At 36.0% G+C, this 19,115-nt stretch overlaps 1 protein-coding gene across 1 annotated transcript; it reads left to right on the top strand.

The window, feature by feature from the left end:
- The first annotated feature begins 8,230 nt into the window (after nucleotides 1-8,230).
- Nucleotides 8,231-8,991, top strand: LOC101280314 (transmembrane protein 126A-like). Its single transcript, XM_049710643.1, has one exon. The coding sequence runs from the start codon at nucleotides 8,363-8,365 to the stop codon at nucleotides 8,951-8,953; it is 591 nt and encodes a 196-aa protein (XP_049566600.1). The 5' UTR covers nucleotides 8,231-8,362; the 3' UTR covers nucleotides 8,954-8,991.
- Nucleotides 8,992-19,115: the final 10,124 nt, after the last annotated feature.

Below are 19,115 nucleotides of genomic sequence, written 5' to 3'. Positions count from 1 at the left end.
CCCTGAGAATTTCTTAGACCTTCAAGAACAGGAATGAGAGACAGAGCTGTATCATTACATTGTTGTTCTCAGGTTTAAAAGACAGGTTAAATATATGTTCTGTTTTTGGTAATAAGACCAAAAGGGAGGGCTGGACATATTGACAACAAACCCTAAAATGTGGGACCCAAAGAGAACTGGACACTAGAGAGAACGATTACATGGCTTCATTATTAACAGATTATTATTCCTTCTTAATTTCACCCGATCATTTATTTGCTCAGTCATGCATATAGTCATTCAACAATATCTGAGTGGTTAACTATGTTCCACAGTGCAGTGATAGGGCTTAGGAATACAACTGTCAACAAGGTAGTCTCTCACTTCAAGGAGCTTTGTGAAGAGGAACTACGACTGATATAAGAACACACTACACCCATTTTATAGTTTGTTAAAGATCATTCTCAATCAATCTTTGTATCACCTTCATAAAACATGAAGTCGTAAGAAAAAACACTTCATGGATAGCTACCTAGAGGTACCTAAATATGGTGGCCTCTACACCACTCCTATTGACAAATTCTGGTGCCTCCCTTACCAAACCTGGTCAGAGTGTATTATGTGTTAAAGGGCACATTCTCATTTACAGTGGTGTCTGCTCTTCGTATAGAGGTTGGTCTGGGTACATTTCCTCTTTACTTCAACAAGTCCTGTGCACCAAGTAGATCTGGCATCTCCATAGGTGATGTGTGTATTGATATATATTTTGGTGCTCACTCTCCAAGTGTTTTTAGTGTTTCAATGTAGCCAGGCAAAAAAATTATTTAATTCAAAAAACTGCTAGTTATTTTTATTATTTAAAATGCAGAAAAATGTTACTTCACTACAAAAGGTAACAGATCTAGCCTTCCAAGTTTTCCAGCACAAATACCAAATGCGAAAGTGAACTGTAGTATTGTATCCAGTTCTCTCTTTCCTTCATGTGTCTTCAACTGACTGTCCTGCAAAATAGACTTCTTTCCCAGAAACAAGAAAACTATGCTATACCTGGGTTGGGAGATCTTATAGATCCTTGCTAGATCCAAAATAATAATGATAGAAAGTAGATTAAAAATATTCACATGGTTGTAACATTTTTGATTTTTTTCTTCAACTGTAGCAACTTGTATAGTCACTTTTTTACCTCTTCTTCTTTTCCACATCGCTTTAATCTCTATTGTGAGGTGCACACTACTAACAGAGAAAGTAAGACTAAAACTGCATATTGCTGTAGAAAGCTCAGTTTATCCTTTGAGGATTTCTTATTTTGACCACGGGGTGTAAAATTGCTTTTTTGGTTAAAGCAATCAAATGCTCTGTCAATATTGGCTGCTGTGTTTAAAATTACATATTTTAATGAATTTTAAAAGGATTGTCTGCACTTTGGGGTATATAATCAAATGATATTGAATTTCTTAACTTGCCAATTTAACCATCCATGCTGCTCTCATGGTAAAGAATGAAACTGGGCAGCAAAATTCAAACAAGGTAAGTATGGGGGTTACACAAGGAAGCAATTGGAAAACAGTTATTTCCTACTGGTTGCTTTTATATACCCTGTCTTCCATCCAAAATTACTTGCTTTCCTGCCACTGTACCTTTGTTATGGTACCAATTACATGTACAAATCCAATCTAGGCTTCAAGAACTAGTTCAATATTTTCTTAAGTATTTAATACTTTTTACATTATGTTTTGTATCCTTATGTCCTTTTTGTTCTCTCTCTCACAATAAGCTATGAGTTCTCTGAGGACAGGATATCTCTCTGGTTCACCTTTGCATCCATAGAAGCATGGAACCAAGTAGAAACTCAAGAGAATTTGGCTACATTAATGAATGGATGGATGTGTTCTAGGCTGCAGTTTAGATTCTTCTGATTTATTTCACAAAGGATTATATTATTATTTTAATAAGATAATTACCTTAAAATGTCATTATATACTAAAATAAGGAATATACGTACTATTGATATGAAAGATTGACATGTATAAGAGATTGCCATACTGAGTGAAGTAAATCAGATGAAGACAAATATCAAATGATATCACTTATATGTGGAATCTAAAATAATGGTACAAATGGACTTATTTACAAAACAGAAATAGAGTCACAGATGGAGAAGACAAACTTACAGTTACCAAGGCGGGTAAGTGAGGGGAGAGATAAACTGGGAGATTGGAATTGACATATACACACTACTATATATAAAATAGATAACTGATACAGACCTACCGTAGAGTACAGGGGACTTTACTCAATACTCTGTAATGACCTATATGGGAGAAGAATCTAAGAAAGAGTGGATATATGTATATGTATAACTAATTCACTTTGGTATACAGCAGAAACAAACACAACATTGTAAATCAAGTATACTCCAAAACAAATTTTTTAAAAAATGAGCAGAGGACCTGAATAGACATTTTTCCAAAGAAGACATACAGATGGTCAACGGACACATGAAAAGATGCTCAAAAATCACTAATCATCAGAGAAATGTAAATCAAAACTGCAATGAGATCACCTCACAGCTGTCAGATGGCTATTATCAAAAAGACAACAAATAACAAGTGCTAGGGAGGATGCAGAGGAAAGGGAACACCTGTCCACTGTTGGTGGAATGTAAACTGGTGCAGCCCTACAGAAAACAGTATGGAGGTTCTTTAAAGAACTAAAAATAGAATTACCATATAATCCAGCAATTCTACTTCTGGGTATTTATTAGAAGAAAACAAAACCACTAATTTGAAAAGATATATGGACCCCTATGTTCGCTGCAGCACTATCTACAGTAGCTAAGATTTGGAAGTGACTTAAGTGCCCATTGATAGATGAATGGATAAAGAAGATGTGATACACACACACACACACACACACACACACACACACACAGTGGAATACTACTCAGACATAAAAAAAGAATGAAATCTTGCCATTTGTGACAACATGGATAAATCTAGAGGGTATTAAGCTAAGTGAAATAAGTTAAAAAAAGACAAATACTGTATGATTTAACTTATATGTGGAATTTTAAAAACAAATTAGCAAACTAAATAAACCAGAAACAGACTCATAGATACAGAGAACAAACTGGTTGTCACCAGGGGCAGGAGGGGTGAAAGGCTGGGCAAAATAGGTGAAGAGGATTAAGAGATACAAACTTCTAGTTATAAAATAAATAAGTCATGGGAATAAATGTACAGCCTAGGAAGTATAGTTAATAATATTGTAATAACTTTGTGTGGTGGCAGATGGTTACCAGACTTATCATGGTGATCAATTCATAATGTATATGTCAAATCACTATGTTGTACACCAGAAACTAATATAATATTGTATGTCAACTATGCTTCTATTAAAAAATAAAACAGCTTTGGATCCCAAAATAATGAGACCTATATTTGAATATTGTTACCTTGGTCAAGTTGTTTATCTTCTCTGAGTCTCTCCTCTCAAATGTAAAATCAGGCTGGATGAGTAGGTTCCAAAGTTTTCTGTAACTTTAATATTCTTATTTCCATTTTTAATCCTGAAATGAAAAGAAATGATTAAAAAATTCTCATTTGTATAAATCTTTCCACACATTACTTTATACTTACAAAACATCCCTTAATGTGGATGAGTCGATATGGAAGGAAATTAGGGCTTAGAAAAGGGTATTTAATCATTTACCCAAGGTTATATATCCAGCAAGTGAGAGTCCAAAATAGAACACATGCAAAAGCAGAAGCTCCTTGTCCAGTGCTTTTTCTGTGTTAGCGATCTGCTTCTCCAAAAACTAGACAATGCACACACATGTAAGCACACACACACACATGCACACGCACACACACACACAGACTTCCTCCCTTTCTTTATATACACAGTGAGCTTGTATTTATATTGATATCTATAAGCACACAGCTGTCTGGATAAATTACTGTTTACCTTGCAGAAAGCTGGAAATGTTTCAATGATTGGTTTTATGCCAATGTATAGTCCTAACCTTCACACATGAGCGCAGTTATTTGAAGAGCTGTAACATCTCCAAAGCAGCGCATCTTCCCGAGACTTCTTATATTTCCAACATGCAGCTTTTACTGCAGCAGTAAGATGAACCCAAAGTTGTTTGTACTACATTATTAAATATAGGTGAAAATAATATTTGCACATATTTTCACATGTAGATAAATTTAAATTAAAATACATCATAGTGGTCTCCAAGATTTTGCTGTTTACAATTTTCTATCTAACTTGGGGCTAATAGCACTTGTGCCATTCTCGGTTTGTAATTTTTAGCAATTTTTGTTTTTCACTCTATAGATGTATAAATGATCACCCTTGCTATTGTACTGGAACGCTGAAGTTAAAGAAATTAAGTTTTAATAAAAATAGTTGAGTACAATATTGATGCTTATAATCTTCTTGAAATCAAGTTTTATCATCCTCCAGCTAAAGAAGATGACTTATAGACATATGGAAGTAAAAATGAAATTATGTTTTTTCTTAATATCTTGTTTTGTCCAAATAATAATTTAAGGCAGCTTATACTGAGTCATAAAATACAGAAAGATGCAATAATTTAAAAGAATATAGTTGGAAGTTTCCAACGGCCAATAAACAAACAAAAAGGTACTCAACTATATTAAATAAACATTTGGCAAAGCATACACTGCTGTTTCTGAATGAGACAGGAGGGGGATTATTGTTTATAAAACAGTTATACTTGAGGGTTGTTTATCACAACAATAAATTTAACTTTATATTATTAATTTGAAACCATAATTAGGAACACAGCCCATTAAATGTAATAACCAAGCCTACCTTCTCTTTTTTAGCACCCAAAATAATATTCACAGTAAGTTGAATGATGAAAATATAACATATGGGTATAAAAGAATAACAGTCTTTCTTTATAGCCAGAAGATGTGTATTCATCTCATTTTAACGGTATATCAAGTATTTAAGGAAAAAAATTAAAAGGTAGGTGAACACACACAAACAATGCCACTGATAAGTGAAGGTTGTTATGCAGCAGTAATGACTGGATATCTATGTTGAGTTCATGCAACTTTGCTAACCAGTTAACCTCAAAGCCTGAGAGGAGGTCAACATAACCTTCAAACAATTATTTCATTATGGTCAGGTTTTGCTGCAAGTTTGTAATATACAGTGGAATATCTAAACCTAAAGCCTATTTAATTTACATGTGAAAGAATGGTCTGGTAAGTCCTTTTTGATATTTAATGAAACATGAAACAGTTATTGGGCAAATATTTTAATACATGCATCTACTGTCATTTGGGAGACTTTTAAAAGGGGGTTTCTTTAAAAAATTATGGCACTAATCACAAAGTACTATGCTTGTAGGAATGATACAGGTAAACAAATGAGCAATGTTGAAAGCCCATCATTATAAGCGGTCCTTGAATGATCTACCAGTAAGATACCTTCCTGAATGCTTTATTCAAGTTTTGATCACTATGAAGAACTGCTTCCAGTATTCAATAAGATCAGTCTGGGATCCACAAAATTAGGTGGTTAACCTTGACCTACAGTGCTACTAAGCTTCTCAGGTAGGACAGGTAAGAATTGCCACAATTTCAGCAGCCACTTTCAAACTGTGGGTAACTAATACAGATATGCAATGAAATTCTAACTAAATTATAGTCGACAGATATTTATGCAGACTTTTCCAAATAAACTTGTGTTTCTCCATTCATTCCCCCATTCTCAATAGTGAAAAACAAAGTTTTTGAGAGGGACAAATTATTTGGGAATGGATATTAAATGTAAACAAATCCTCTACTCAACAGAATTAACCACATTGGGGACACAAGAAAGGTAAGAATGAATGATCCAATAGATTCTGCTTCTTAGACCTGGAATTACTATCTGCAAGTCCCATCAAGTAGGAAAATCCTTGATTTATTCAGTCTACGCAGTCTTTCTTCAATGGCTTTTCAAGTATCTACCCCTTTGTTAGGAAAAAAGGTAAAAACAAAACCCCAAACACTTTTTTTTTTTTTTTTTTTGCGGTATGCGGGCCTCTCACTGTTGTGGTCTCTCCCGTTGCGGAGCACAGGCTCCAGACGCGCAGGCTCAGCGGCATGTGGGATCTTCCCGGACCGGGGCACGAACCCGTGTCCCCTGCATCGGCAGGTGGACTCTCAACCACTGTGCCACCAGGGAAGCCCCCAAACACTTTTTTAAAAGGGCTTCTTCATGTACACTGTCAAATTGCATTTGGAAAAAATGTAGCAAGTTATAATCCCACCAACAGTGTATGAAAGTACCTCTATTTTGAAAATTTTTCTCTTATTTCCTAGAAGACTCCACTGGGTGCTTATCCATCTTTAATGCCTTTCTTTAATGCTTTATAAATTTACTTTTAACAAGGAAGGCAGAATAAGCTACAGATGGCAGGAGCTGCCAGAGTAACAGGGAACAATAAAAGAAAGTTGTGTGTTAGTTCACAGCACAGCAAATGTCTAGAACTGTGAATAACTGAATCCCTGAATCTGGAGGACGACTGTACTAAATACACGGGCAGTTACACTCTGTGAATTCATACTTTTGTCTGAATTGTGGAGAAAACTACACAAAGAATTGTTACTAAGATTAATATTATTCAATATATTCATTAATGACTTAGAGGTCCAAGAAAATTTAACACTGATAAAAATGTATAAATATTAGAGAGAACAAAAGAGTAGCAAATACAAATATTTAATAAGAATACATATGAACTGGTACAACTTTGTTAAGCTACAGTTGAGTTTTAATATACTGGAGTGACTGTAATACACCCAAGGACAGAAAATGCCTGACAGTGGTATACACTGTGGATGAGTATGTGGCTGTGAAGAGAGATGAGATAATTATCAAGCAGAAAATGAGTGCTTTTTTTATGTCATTTTGTTAAAGGCAATTTTGTAAGGTCAGAAATTACAGCATAAAATTCACCATGACATTTTGAAAATGATTTGGAAAGACTACCTTTGAATAATAGGGAATTGGGTTGCATTTTGTATTTTCAACAGATCTTGTAATGTTAAATATTTTTCTCACACTTTGAGGTAGGTCAGTTATCATTTCACTTTGTAAGGGTCTGCTTCTAAACCATCAGCAGCATTTCCTAATAACCTACCATGTGTTGAGTACTGTGCTAGGTGCTATGGTAAAATATTCTGGTGAACATATATTAGGTGCACAATTAATAGCTTCATATATATATATATAGGGAGGCCTGAAATGGCACAGATACAAACTGAAGGCTCATATGAGAAAAGAAGTTATAAAGAAAGAAATGGAATAATTAGCATCTGAAGAGGATATTATGAGCTCTAAGTGAAAAGTCATTTCAAAAAAACAAAGGACAATTACGTTAGGCTAGGTAAACACAGAAGGGGTCATGCAGACAGTATGCAAAGAGGTGAATCCAAGAACACCTCATATGAATAACAGAAAGTGCTTAGAATCAGAGAATTCACACTCATTGCTTCATTTCCTCCAACAGAGAGATCCCAAACTCCCCTCTCCCTTCCCCACACATATATGCAAATGACCCAGAATATTCTTTGGAACCTGAAGAAGGAAGGAAGGAAGGGAGGGAGGGAGGGAGGGAAGGAAAGGGAAAGGGGATGGGAAAGGGAAAGGGAAAGGGAAGGGAAGGGAAGGAAGGAGGGAGGAGGGGTCCAGTTTGGCTGAAAGTCATGCCTTTCCCCCATTCTACCACCAACTATAGAGAAAATTATTGCTGTATTTGGGATTACCAACTGTAACTTAATCTCTTTAAAAAAAAATTCAACTATTGAATTAAACTCTAAATTTACCATTTTTTAAAACTGGTCTTAAATGAGTATTACTGTAGATAAGCACAGCCCAGTAGAAATATCTGTGAAGATGGAAATCCTCACTGTCCAATATGGCAGCAATTAGCCACATGTGCTTATGCCTACTGAGCTTTTGAAATGTGATTAGTTTAACTGAGGAGCTGAATTTTTAATCTCTTTAGATTTAAACTTAAATAGCCACCTATGGGTAGTGGCTACTGTACTGGACAGCACAACTTTACATTTTAAATACTTTGAAGGCCGGGCCTTTGTAAATGACTTCATCACTCACTGAGCCCTGCGCAAGGTGGACCTCATGATAAATACTCATTAGCTGCTAAGTAACCCTGGAAAGATTCAGTAATCGTAAAAACAGAAATAAGTGTAGGAGTGAGCACTCGCGTGGCTGATGGAGGCCGGAGGAGGCAGTGACTGCTGGGAGGAGAGCGTAAGGTACCGGCATTCCGGGTAAAGGGGTGCAGTAAAAGATACACATTATTGAAAAATGACATTTTAATTTAAGGCTCAAGATGGAAAATCATAAACCAGATGGTACTGTCAAGAAGAACTTAATTGAAATCATAACCAGAAAAATTAACCAACTTCCAGAAGCAGAAAGGAATCTGCTTGAAAATGGATCAACATATATTGGACTTAATGCTGCCCTCTGTGGCCTAATAGCAAGTAGTCTCTTTCGATGCATCCTACATGTGACACAGGCTCGTGTAGCTGCTGGCTTACCAATGGCAGTGATCCCATTTTTGACGGTACACGTATCTTACAAAGGTTTAGTAAGTTTACCTTTGAATACAGGTGATTTACATTGTGAAACCTGTACCATAACACGAGGTGGACTGGTTGGTCCTGTTTTTGGTGGTCTGTACCCTGTTTTCTTGGCTATCCCTGTGAATGGTGACCTAGCAGCCAGGTATAGCTCAGCCCTGCTACCCAAGAAAGGAAACATCTTAAATTACTGGATTAGGATTTCTAAGCCTGTCTTTAGAAAGATGTTATTTCCCATTTTGCTTCAGACTGGGTTTGCAGCATACCTTGGGTCTAGACAATATAAACTACTTATAAAGGCTCTTCAGTTACCTGAACCTGACCTAGAAATTCAGTGATGGTTAAGCAAATCTGTACACAAAAATAAAACTGTAAAAATAAAAATAAAATAAAAAAAAATAAGTGTATAGCCAACTAGAATAAGTCACTGTAAATTTAAATAGTTCTTACTTTAATTGCATAGGAAAATAGAATATATTCCAGTCATATCCATTAACATAGCATAAGGTATTTTTAACTCATTGCAAAGTTGATAAAGAAGACCATAAGGTTTTCTCCTTGAGAGCTGTAGGCTGTGGTTTACCATCAATTTTTCAGGGCATGAGGCCAAATGCAGAGCCAGAATCAACTTCTATGGATTCTTTATTAATGTTTCACTTGGAATTCTGAGTTCTTTCTTGCCACACTGCCACTATATATGTCACAATGGTTTTTCCATCTCTCCTAAGGCTCAGACCCTTTGTTATATATGAATTTCTAACAGCATTTTAGTACAAAGTGTCTATTGCAAGATATCTTATGAGATTTTTTTAGGTGGCTCAAAAGAAACGAAGGAACATTGGTTTCTATTATGACCATACATTTAACCTAAATTTGAGTGGAAATATAAGCTGCTATTTTGAAAAAGAAAAAGAAGCAATGTATAACTCTATTTCAAAACTTCCTTCTAGTCACTTGGAATTGCACATGGGGCACCAGGATCCTCACCATCACACCACTGTAAAAACTGTTAAAAAAAACAAATTTTACTTCTCCCCTGAAAAACCTAGATCCTTTACAATTGCAGTCATGTTAGAAGGTTAACGATATTAAGCATTAAAATGTGCCGCCAATAAATGAGGTGACATAGTTAAAACTGAATAATGAAATTTGCATTTATATGTCTTCTGTATTAGCCTTCCACTCAGTTTGACTTTCATTACTTTTCAAATTCCTTTAAAGAATTTCTGTATAATTGATATTTTCTTTTTTCCATAAAAGTATACAAAAGCTTTGGTACTACAGAAATGAAATCTGATTTATACACTGACAAAGAAATTATATGAATGGTGGTGATAAGTATTAGGAACTGAAGGGAATAGGACTGGAGTCCTCTAGGTTATAGAGCTCACTAAGGTAGGGGTCAAATTGAGGCAAATTTGGTGGCCTATTACATGACCATTTGTAAAATACAAGCTTAGAATTTGTACACTGTAGGGTTCAAAACTTGGAAATCAAGGATACTGACATTAGGAGGTGGGATGTTTAGATGGCCTTAGAAATGGGGAGTAAGAAGCTGGAGGGGAGATATATAGTCGATCCTAATTAACTGTGGATTCTGTATTTGTGAATCTGCCTACTTGCTACAAACTTTTTGCAGCCTCAAAATCAATAGTCATGGTGCTTTCACAGTCATGTGTGTTCACGTGCAGAGCAGAGTAGTTTGCTGCTCCCGTTCCCAGCTCAGGTCACTAGGCGATGCTCTGCATCCTTGTTTCAGCTCTCATACGTAAACAAGTGTCCTTTCCATGGTCTATTTAGTGCCCATTTTTCTGTTTTTTTTTTTTTTTTAACTTTACTGTTTAAAATAGCCCCCGTGTGTAGTGCAGAAGTGCTGTCTAGTGTTCCTACGTGCAAGAAGGCTGTGATGTGCCTTATGGAGAAAAGATATGTGATAGATAAGCTTTGTTTAGAAGTGAGCTAGAGCACAGTTGACTGTGAGTTCAATTTCAGTGTAAGTGAATAAACAGTATATACTAAATAAGTTGTCTTTAAACAGAAACAAAGTTATGTATTGATTGGTTGATAAGACTACTGTGACCAGAAGCTCATGGGAACCTAACTCTGTATTTCCCCTAGGAGCAATGTTTCAGTATTTGCTAATTCAGTGTTCATGGTGACTTTTAGAGAGAAACAACTATGAATAATGAGAATCAATGGTATATATTGGAGAAGTGAGGGAATATTAGAGACATTTAATTACTATTTTTTGGGGAATGTTATTTATGTCCATAATGGGCTCTAGGTCCCAAATAGAGCATTAGGATAGGGGAGACCTGAAAGTTTCTGAGACATGTTTTCTTGACTTAGGTCCATGGGTTAACTTCAGTGAGTCCCGAACACCATGAAATGAAAGAGTATATTATGTATATATGTACATGTGTGTTTTTTTTTCTTTTTTTTTCCTCTACATGTGTGCATTTTTCTGGAGGTTTGGTCCAGAATTTCCAGTAGATTTTCAAAACTGTCCATGACTCAATTAAAAATTACTGCTCTTTGATGTAAGTGTGAGGCCTAGGCCTGTGGTACTATATACAGAGCTTCAGCTGAGTAGGAACTTGGCTTCTGTCTGACAATGCCTAACAAGGATGTGGCTTTGGGTTTGGTGGGAGATGGAGCTTGAATGGTCACTTGGGAACTCAAGGAAGAAAGATCATGGAAACTTTTTTATCTGATCACACATAAAGGCTGCTCAGCCATGAAAGAAATGCCTGAGGAAGACAGCCTCTGAGACTCTATAAGGAACTTGGGGAGTCAGGCCTTTCAGGCGTAGGTCCACTTTACAAAGATTGGAGGCTCAGAAAGTTCTTGGCATCAGAATTTTTTATGCAAATGTTTAGAGCTGAAAATCTATATATTTTAATTTAGAGTTAAATTTGAATATCAAGAAAACCAAATCTTGGTTTAGGAATTGGTGGTTTGCACAAGTGTTTTGTGGGTGGTGAATGGTTGCCCTGTGCCAATCTTTTGGCCCTTAGTGTACCATCTCCCATCCTTGTCCTTCTTGTCCAGAGTGCTTTTCATGATAGATAATCCCTAGGGGTGTGGGATACCAGAGGGCTTATGTTTACAGATGTGGTGAGGCTGTTAAGAGAAATTTGGATCACAAATGGGATGAAATGCTTGTAGGTGCCCACAGAGAAAAGGCAAGTCACATGGTTTTCTAGATCTCAGAAAAACTTAATCCTGGAGCTGAAGGAAAGACTCTTCTGTTCACTAATTGGTAGAAGTTCTCTAGCCATCCTCTTCACTTGTCCCTATCTCATCTCTCTACCACTGAATAAACAACAAATAATTCATCTTTACCCAGCACCTTCATTGGACACATCAAATACATTAACCCTTTTGGACTAGCAGATTCTATTTAGCAGACTACTTACTGCCTTAGTACCTCAAATAATGACTACATCTGTAGAAGTTTTTTACTCTTAAGCATATTCGTATATTAGACTAAATATATCCTGTGCAGGACAAGCAGATACATCCTGGAATGATTAGAGTGGTGATTAAGAACCCTGGCTCGAGGATTACTCAGCTATTTTTTACACCAAAAAACCAGAATAATAATTCCCATCTCATACAGTTGTTGAGAGAATTAAATGTGATAATATAGCAAGAGGACCACTTAGCTCAGTGCCTATAGATACTCAGAGCTGGATATTTGTTAACTATCAATATACTATTATTATATTACTCATTCAATGACTTTTAAATTTTAACTATACATTTATGGAAGCTAAGATCCAACAAAGTACTTGCTCCAAATCACAGAACTAATTGGAGCTAAATTTGGGACAAGAACCCAAGACCCTGACTTACCGGAGGGTGGTCTTCGGTGTGAATCACTATCAAATATACACATCTGTTTCAATTTGAGCATTTGCTCCTTGAATTTTGATAGTCCTGGTATGCTTTAATAAAATGGAGACCTTGACAAAGTCTCAGGGGAGCCTGCATCCTATTAATTGAGGTTAGAGTTGTTTTGAAACCAATTGGTCTTGTTTTTATGGCCAAATATATCTGTAGATCATTAATGTTCTGAAAAAGACCATTGTTATGGAAAAAGTTGAAAAGTTCATTCCTCCCTCAGGCTAAAAATGAGGACTGTGGAACACATATCAGGCAATTATATCATTTATTCTTGTTTTTTTTTTTTTTTTTTTTTTTTTTTTTTTGCGGTACGCGGGCCTCTCACTGTTGTGGCCTCTCCCGTTGCGGAGCACAGGCTCCAGACACGCAGGCCCAGCAGCCATGGCTCATGGGCCCAGCCGCTCCACGGCATGTGGGATCTTCCCGGACCAGGGCATGAACCCGTGTCCCCTGCATCGGCAGGCGGACTCTCAACCACTGAGCCACCAGGGAAGCCCTATATCATTTATTCTTAATTTACTGACTTGCTCCCTCCATAGGCATAACTTTCATGCTTATAAATCAGAAAAACTCTCATAAGGTGGGAGAGCCCATGATGTTTGATACATAACTGATTCATTAATTGTTATGCAACCTTAGTGATTGGTGCAACGGGGTGGCACATGGGTTATTTAAAGTTATATACTGAAATATGACATTACATTTTCAAATATACTTCACGATTGTTAATGAATACAGATGTTCTTCCAATGACGTTAGCATTATCCTCAGTTTTACACATGGACAGAGTTAATAACTAGCCCAAGGTCATACTCCATATTACTAGATAGTTATGAGTAAGAGCCAGAGTTCTTAGCTTTTATTTTAGAGTTTACGCAATTTTCCCCATTGCTTCAATCATGATGGTAGAAAAGGAAAGGAATCTCTTTAAAACAAATTATTGCTGGTTGTTTTCCCTTTCACATGTGGGAATATAGCCTTTAAAGCTAAACCTACTCCTTAAGGGATGGTTTCCCACCTCTTAACCTTACTTTCTTAAGGTTAAAGTAAATAATGGTAGACAGGAGAGTTGTAGACAGTTGTAGACAGGACTGTTCTTGTTCACTGACCAACATTTGGCACCCATATTAATTGCCAGTAACTTTTCCACTTATTGTTGACAGTCAAAGACAATAGGGCTCCCCATCTCCCTCTATTCTCTCTTCTCTAGAGGCCCTTTTAGATGCCCTGAGGGCAGGTGAAAGAACCCAAGGCCACTGATTTTTGGTAAGTATCCTTTTCTAAGAGCTCTTAGCATTAAGTTCCCCACTTCCCACCAGGTTTTGTACACTCTGAGTGTTTTATCTGACCAGCTCCTTTACACACACATTTTTAGGAGTCTATATGGTAAATAAAACTAAAGTCAATTATGCTTTCCTGAACCTAACATCCATTTATAATGAAGGGTAGCAGAATGTGCCAGTCCAAAACATGCCATTTTGTCATAAGGAGTATTTTGAGGTGAAGGCAACTGAGAAGAAGTAGATACAAGAAAAGTTCTCTGCTCTTCTATTTCCTAAAAGCGGGACATCGATTTGTAAAGGTGTCCCACCCCCAACCCCGCAAACAGGAAGGACACAATTTAATCCCAAGAGACAACTCTAGACCCCTACAGCTCAGAGAGGGCACCAGAGAAATCTACCTAACAAACCTTGTTAAAACTAGCCCTAATCTACCATTAATTTCCCCATATATTTGCCCTCCCACAGTTTGCCAGTCATTAGAAGCTCAAAGTCGTTTTCTTTTGCCTTGTCACTTCTTTAAAAATTTATTGTACTTTTGTGAAGATGCTATATAAGCCCAAGTTCTAACCATGCTTCCCGTTACTCATCACTGAGTGTTCCCATGTGTACGCAGGATGCACGTGTTAATAAACTTGTCTGTTTTTCTCTCGTTAACCTGTCTTTTGTTAGTCTAATTTCCAGGGCCTCAGCCAATGAACTTAAGATGGGTAGAGGGAAAACACTTTTTCCTTCCTACAATACTCCAACACTAAATGCCAGTATATTACACAAAATGACTTCAGAGGTTAAGCAGTTTTCCTTCCTCATTTACTTTAATCTATAGCTGTCTCCTGTGTTCCTTTAGCCTTTCCATAGTCCAAATACCTTACACTTAAGGTCATGTTCACTACCAGTGCATACATATACTTCTCAAAGTTGAAATGCTTTAAAAGTTCTAGTCAAATTCTCACAATTTATGGCTGTACCTCTTCTCACTGTGCCCTAATCCCTTCTCTTGAAATTAAATGAAAAAAAAAAAAAAAAAAGACCTTCCTTTGGAAATATTTTTTAGCATTCCCTTAGGAAGAAGCAATTCATCTTAGTAGAAAAGTACCAATTATGGAGTAAGACTACCCGAGTTTTAATTTAGCTTCTTTGGGCCTCAGACTCTTCATGCGTAAAATGGGGATATTAGGAGTATCCTCGTTATCATGAAGATGTAATAAGATAATGCATAAAAAGATTTAACACAGACCTGAAACATAGTAAAAAATCAGCAAAACTGATTTTATTTATATGTTAAATATATACAGGTAAATGAATTGGATGATAATGACACAACTCTGCCCTATGGCAATATCTTATTTCAACGAGTTGTTATTCACTTGCATTAAATTTTTTAAAAGTTTCAAAATTTAGAGGAATAGTTAAAATAATGAATGGCAGAGTCAATATTTGAAATTAGTTCACTATATTTAGAAGATGGGTTAAAATCAGTGAGACGTATTTTGACAGGAATAAATGAAAAGGTTTATATGTCAATTTAAATGATTGATGGGGCTGTCAAAAAGACCTAAAAGTTTTAATTCTCCAAAAGTCAATATCGAGATGAAGTGGTTAGGAAGTAAACATAATCTTGGAATGAGTTAATCAGAATTTGGTTTACAAGAAAGTTGTCCATTTTGGAAGTCATTCTCTGTGCGTGTTGTATCACACTGTGGGATTGTATTTTGTTCTGGGCTCTAAGTTTTAACGGTAACATTGCAAACCAAAATAAAATATTTTACAAAATATAGTGCCCTTTGTCATATGAGAAACAGCTAGATGAACTGCTGTGATTTAGCTTCAAGACAAGGTGATTTAGATCATGCTTTGTTGTCTTCAAATATTTGAAGGGATACAATGTGAAAGACATCTTTACTGGTTATTCACTATTTTTCTAATAAATTCTAGTCATAAAAAATACATACAAAAATGTTTTTTAAAATGCTCAGAAGTTATAATGTTTAAAGGTAAAGAAAAGAAGCCTCAGAGAGGCTAAATGATTTAGAAACAGAGATCCACAAACTTTTTCTCTAAAGGGCCAAATTGCTGGTGTTTTAGACTTTTTGGGTCATATGGTCTCAGTTTCAATACTCAGCTGTCATTGTTGTGTGAAAGCAGCAATAGACAATACATAAATAAACAGGTGTGGCTATGTTCCAGTGAAATTTTATTTATAAAAATGGGCCCCAGGCTCTCTGTGGTTTGTGAACCCCTGACTCAGGGATTTAACCACATATATATATAATGGTAGAGCAGAGCTGTAAGATTCAGACTCTTCAGTTCTACAAAAATAATGAGTCATTTAACAAGAGTTAAAATTGTAAACTTCCAACTCAAGAAATTTTCTACAGTATCTGACCATTTTTTGGGGTTATTTATTCATTCACTCATTTATTCTAAAAACATTGAGTGTGTACAGGAATTTCAACACATTTCTGATTTTATCTCATTGGCTGGAACTGTGTCACATGGCCATACATACCTTGAGAGATCCTGGAAAAGTAATATTTTACACATCAAATCTAAGTCCAAATCAAGGAAGAATTAGGAATAATATTGAGTAGGAAATTAACAATACGTGCCACATTAAAAAGTAGTAAGTTAAGTGATAGAAGTATATATGAAATCAAATGGGGAAATTTATCAATATTGTACTAGATAGATTTCAGGGAAGATCACCAGAGAAGGTTAAAAGGGATTCATGCATTGATAAAAATATTGAAAATATGACAGTAAAAGATTTTTAAAATTCTTATATTTCCTGATTTGGAGGATTAGCCAGATAACTATAACACCTGGAGCAACTTAAAAGTTTAATTTATCTTTTCTTAAACTCTTTCTGAATGTTATCCAGTGAGAATGGTCCACTTACAATGTTTAAACATTTCATAAGTCACATTTAGCCAGGAATAAGGATAATTAAAGTAATGCTTCACATTTAATTTTGACTTTTACAACAACATGTTTTTCTGGCAAAAGACAATAGATTAAACAGACACATTTAACTGTGCTTTCTCTAGAAACCAATATAAAATGACAGGTAAAGGAATTTTATTTTATTTCATATGGCATATAGCCACAAAGAGTAAAAGAAGTAGAAAGCAGAACACCAGTGTTCAGCTGCTAGGTACCTGCATGGTATCTAGCTGGGGCTTACCCTGATCAGTCCAGCATCTCTTCTTATTGGTTGATTCCCATAACATACCCGTTATTAAACATTTTATCATAATTAAACATTATATCATTCCGGGGGTAGGAATGATATAAAATTTTGGAACTGGGGAAGCTGAAAGAGGAGTTCTAATTGAGTCACTCTGAAAAAGCTTAATTCTAAGCTTGCAGTGAGGGAGAAAAAGAAGCAACATGATTTATATCATAGAACCTCTAATAGGTTCAGGAACTGGCATCACCTGCTAACTCTGGGGTAGGGATGAATGTGGGATGAAAAGAGGATTTGTGGAGTGAGCTTAAGAAGTAGAGAGACCCACAGATCCTCAATCACACTCTATATGGCTGAACAACTGCCTCTCTCCAAATGTTACAGACTGAACTGTGCCCCCCACAAATTCATATGTTGAAGTCCTAACCCCAATGTGACTATATATGGAGATAGGGCCTTTAAAGAGGTAATTAAGGTTAAGTGAGGTTACGGGGTAGGACTAGTGTCCTTACAAAAAGAGGAGGAGAGATCAGGAGTGTATTCTCGGACGAAAGTCTGAGACAAGGACACAGTGAACAGCCAGGTGTCTGAAAGTCAGGGAGAGAGGCCTCAGGAAAAACCAACTTTACTGGCACCTTGAGCTTGAACTTCCAGCTTCCTAAGTTGGAAGAAAATAAATTTCTGTTGTTTAGGACACCCAGTCTGTGGTACTGTCATGGCAGTGTGAGCTAACTACACTGACCAAGACAGAAGATTGTAGGTTCATTCTCTGAGAAGGGTAAAACAAAAGGTCTTTGTATAGATGAGCAGCTATAGTTGAGAGCAGGTTATGGTTAGGAGTCGTCAATGTTTATATAAGGAATAAGGAATATATATAAGGAATGTAGAGAACCCCTTAGCCCTCTTTCCTCACTCAGTTTCCAGAATGTTGGCAGGCAGACATATATCTGTAATATTCTCTCCTGTAAATTTTTACCAGTCCAAGAGAAAGATCTAAAATACTAAAATTCAGAGTCTCCCAAAAAACAGTACAGCCAGATCTTCATACAGCACAGTCTGCAATAGAAAAAACTATCCCTGTGTGCTTCCCCAAAATCTTTTAATCTATCTCTTATAATATGAATAAAGAATAAAATGGACAAGAAGCAGATAGTATACTGATTGAAGGAAACTTTAATATAAGTTTTATTACAATGCTCAGAGTTAGGAAAAATATTGCATCCATGAAAAAATAATAAAATGCTATATAAAATAGAATAATTGTTCTTAAAAATTATAAACAGCAGAAATAGAAACTTCAGAAAATGTTTTGAAAGATAAAAGAAATTCTCACAGAAAGTAGAGCAAAAGAAAACATGCATTTTTTTTCAAAACCCTAAGCCATTGAAAAAATTTTTAAATAAATGAAATGAATTAGAGGACCATTTTAGGAGATTCAATATCTGACTAATAGGAAACCCAGACAGAAAGAATGGAAAAACTAGAAAGTAGAAAATCATTAATAATTCAAGAAAAATTCCCAGAAATGAAGGATATGAATTTCTAGATTATGGCAAGCACAGCAGCTGAAAATCAGTAGACGCAAAGGCATTTAACTGTAAAATTTCAGGACTTCAGTGATAAGGAAAAGATTGTAAAAGCTTCCATGATCAGGAATTAGAAAAGATTTTGATGTCTCAAAGTTACACTTAAGATACAGGACAATGGAGAAATGCCTTTGAAATGTGGAGGAAAATTATTTTGAATCAATTAACACCATGCCACTGAAACTACCAGTCAAGTATGAGGGTAGTCTACAGATATTTTCAGATATGCTACCTCCCTAACAATTTGTTTCCCATGCTGTCTTTCTCACAAAGCCCTTGGAAAAGTTGCTTCACCCTAATGGAAGAGTAAATCAAGAAAGAGGAAAGCATGAGGTGCAGAGAATGGGAGCTTCAGCTCAGGAGAGAGGATAGGATTTCCCTAGGTTTAAATTGAAGGTAGATCTTAGGATGATGGCATTTCTAAGGCATACAGCATAACCAATCCAGTTGGAGCAGATCAACAGCCTCTGAAGAGTTGTCTGCAAGAACTTGATATAATCCTAATGAATTTGGAACAACTCAGGGAGAGTAAGGGCAT

The sequence above is a fragment of the Orcinus orca genome, chromosome 5, assembly GCF_937001465.1.
Source record: "Orcinus orca chromosome 5, mOrcOrc1.1, whole genome shotgun sequence".
Classification (NCBI taxonomy): domain Eukaryota; kingdom Metazoa; phylum Chordata; class Mammalia; order Artiodactyla; family Delphinidae; genus Orcinus; species Orcinus orca.
This window is presented reverse-complemented; position numbering and strand designations above follow the sequence as displayed.

What these genes read in the sequence shown, in the direction of transcription:
- LOC101280314 (XM_049710643.1), top strand. Translation starts at nt 8,363, where the DNA reads ATGGAAAATCATAAACCAGATGGTACTGTCAAGAAGAACTTAATTGAA.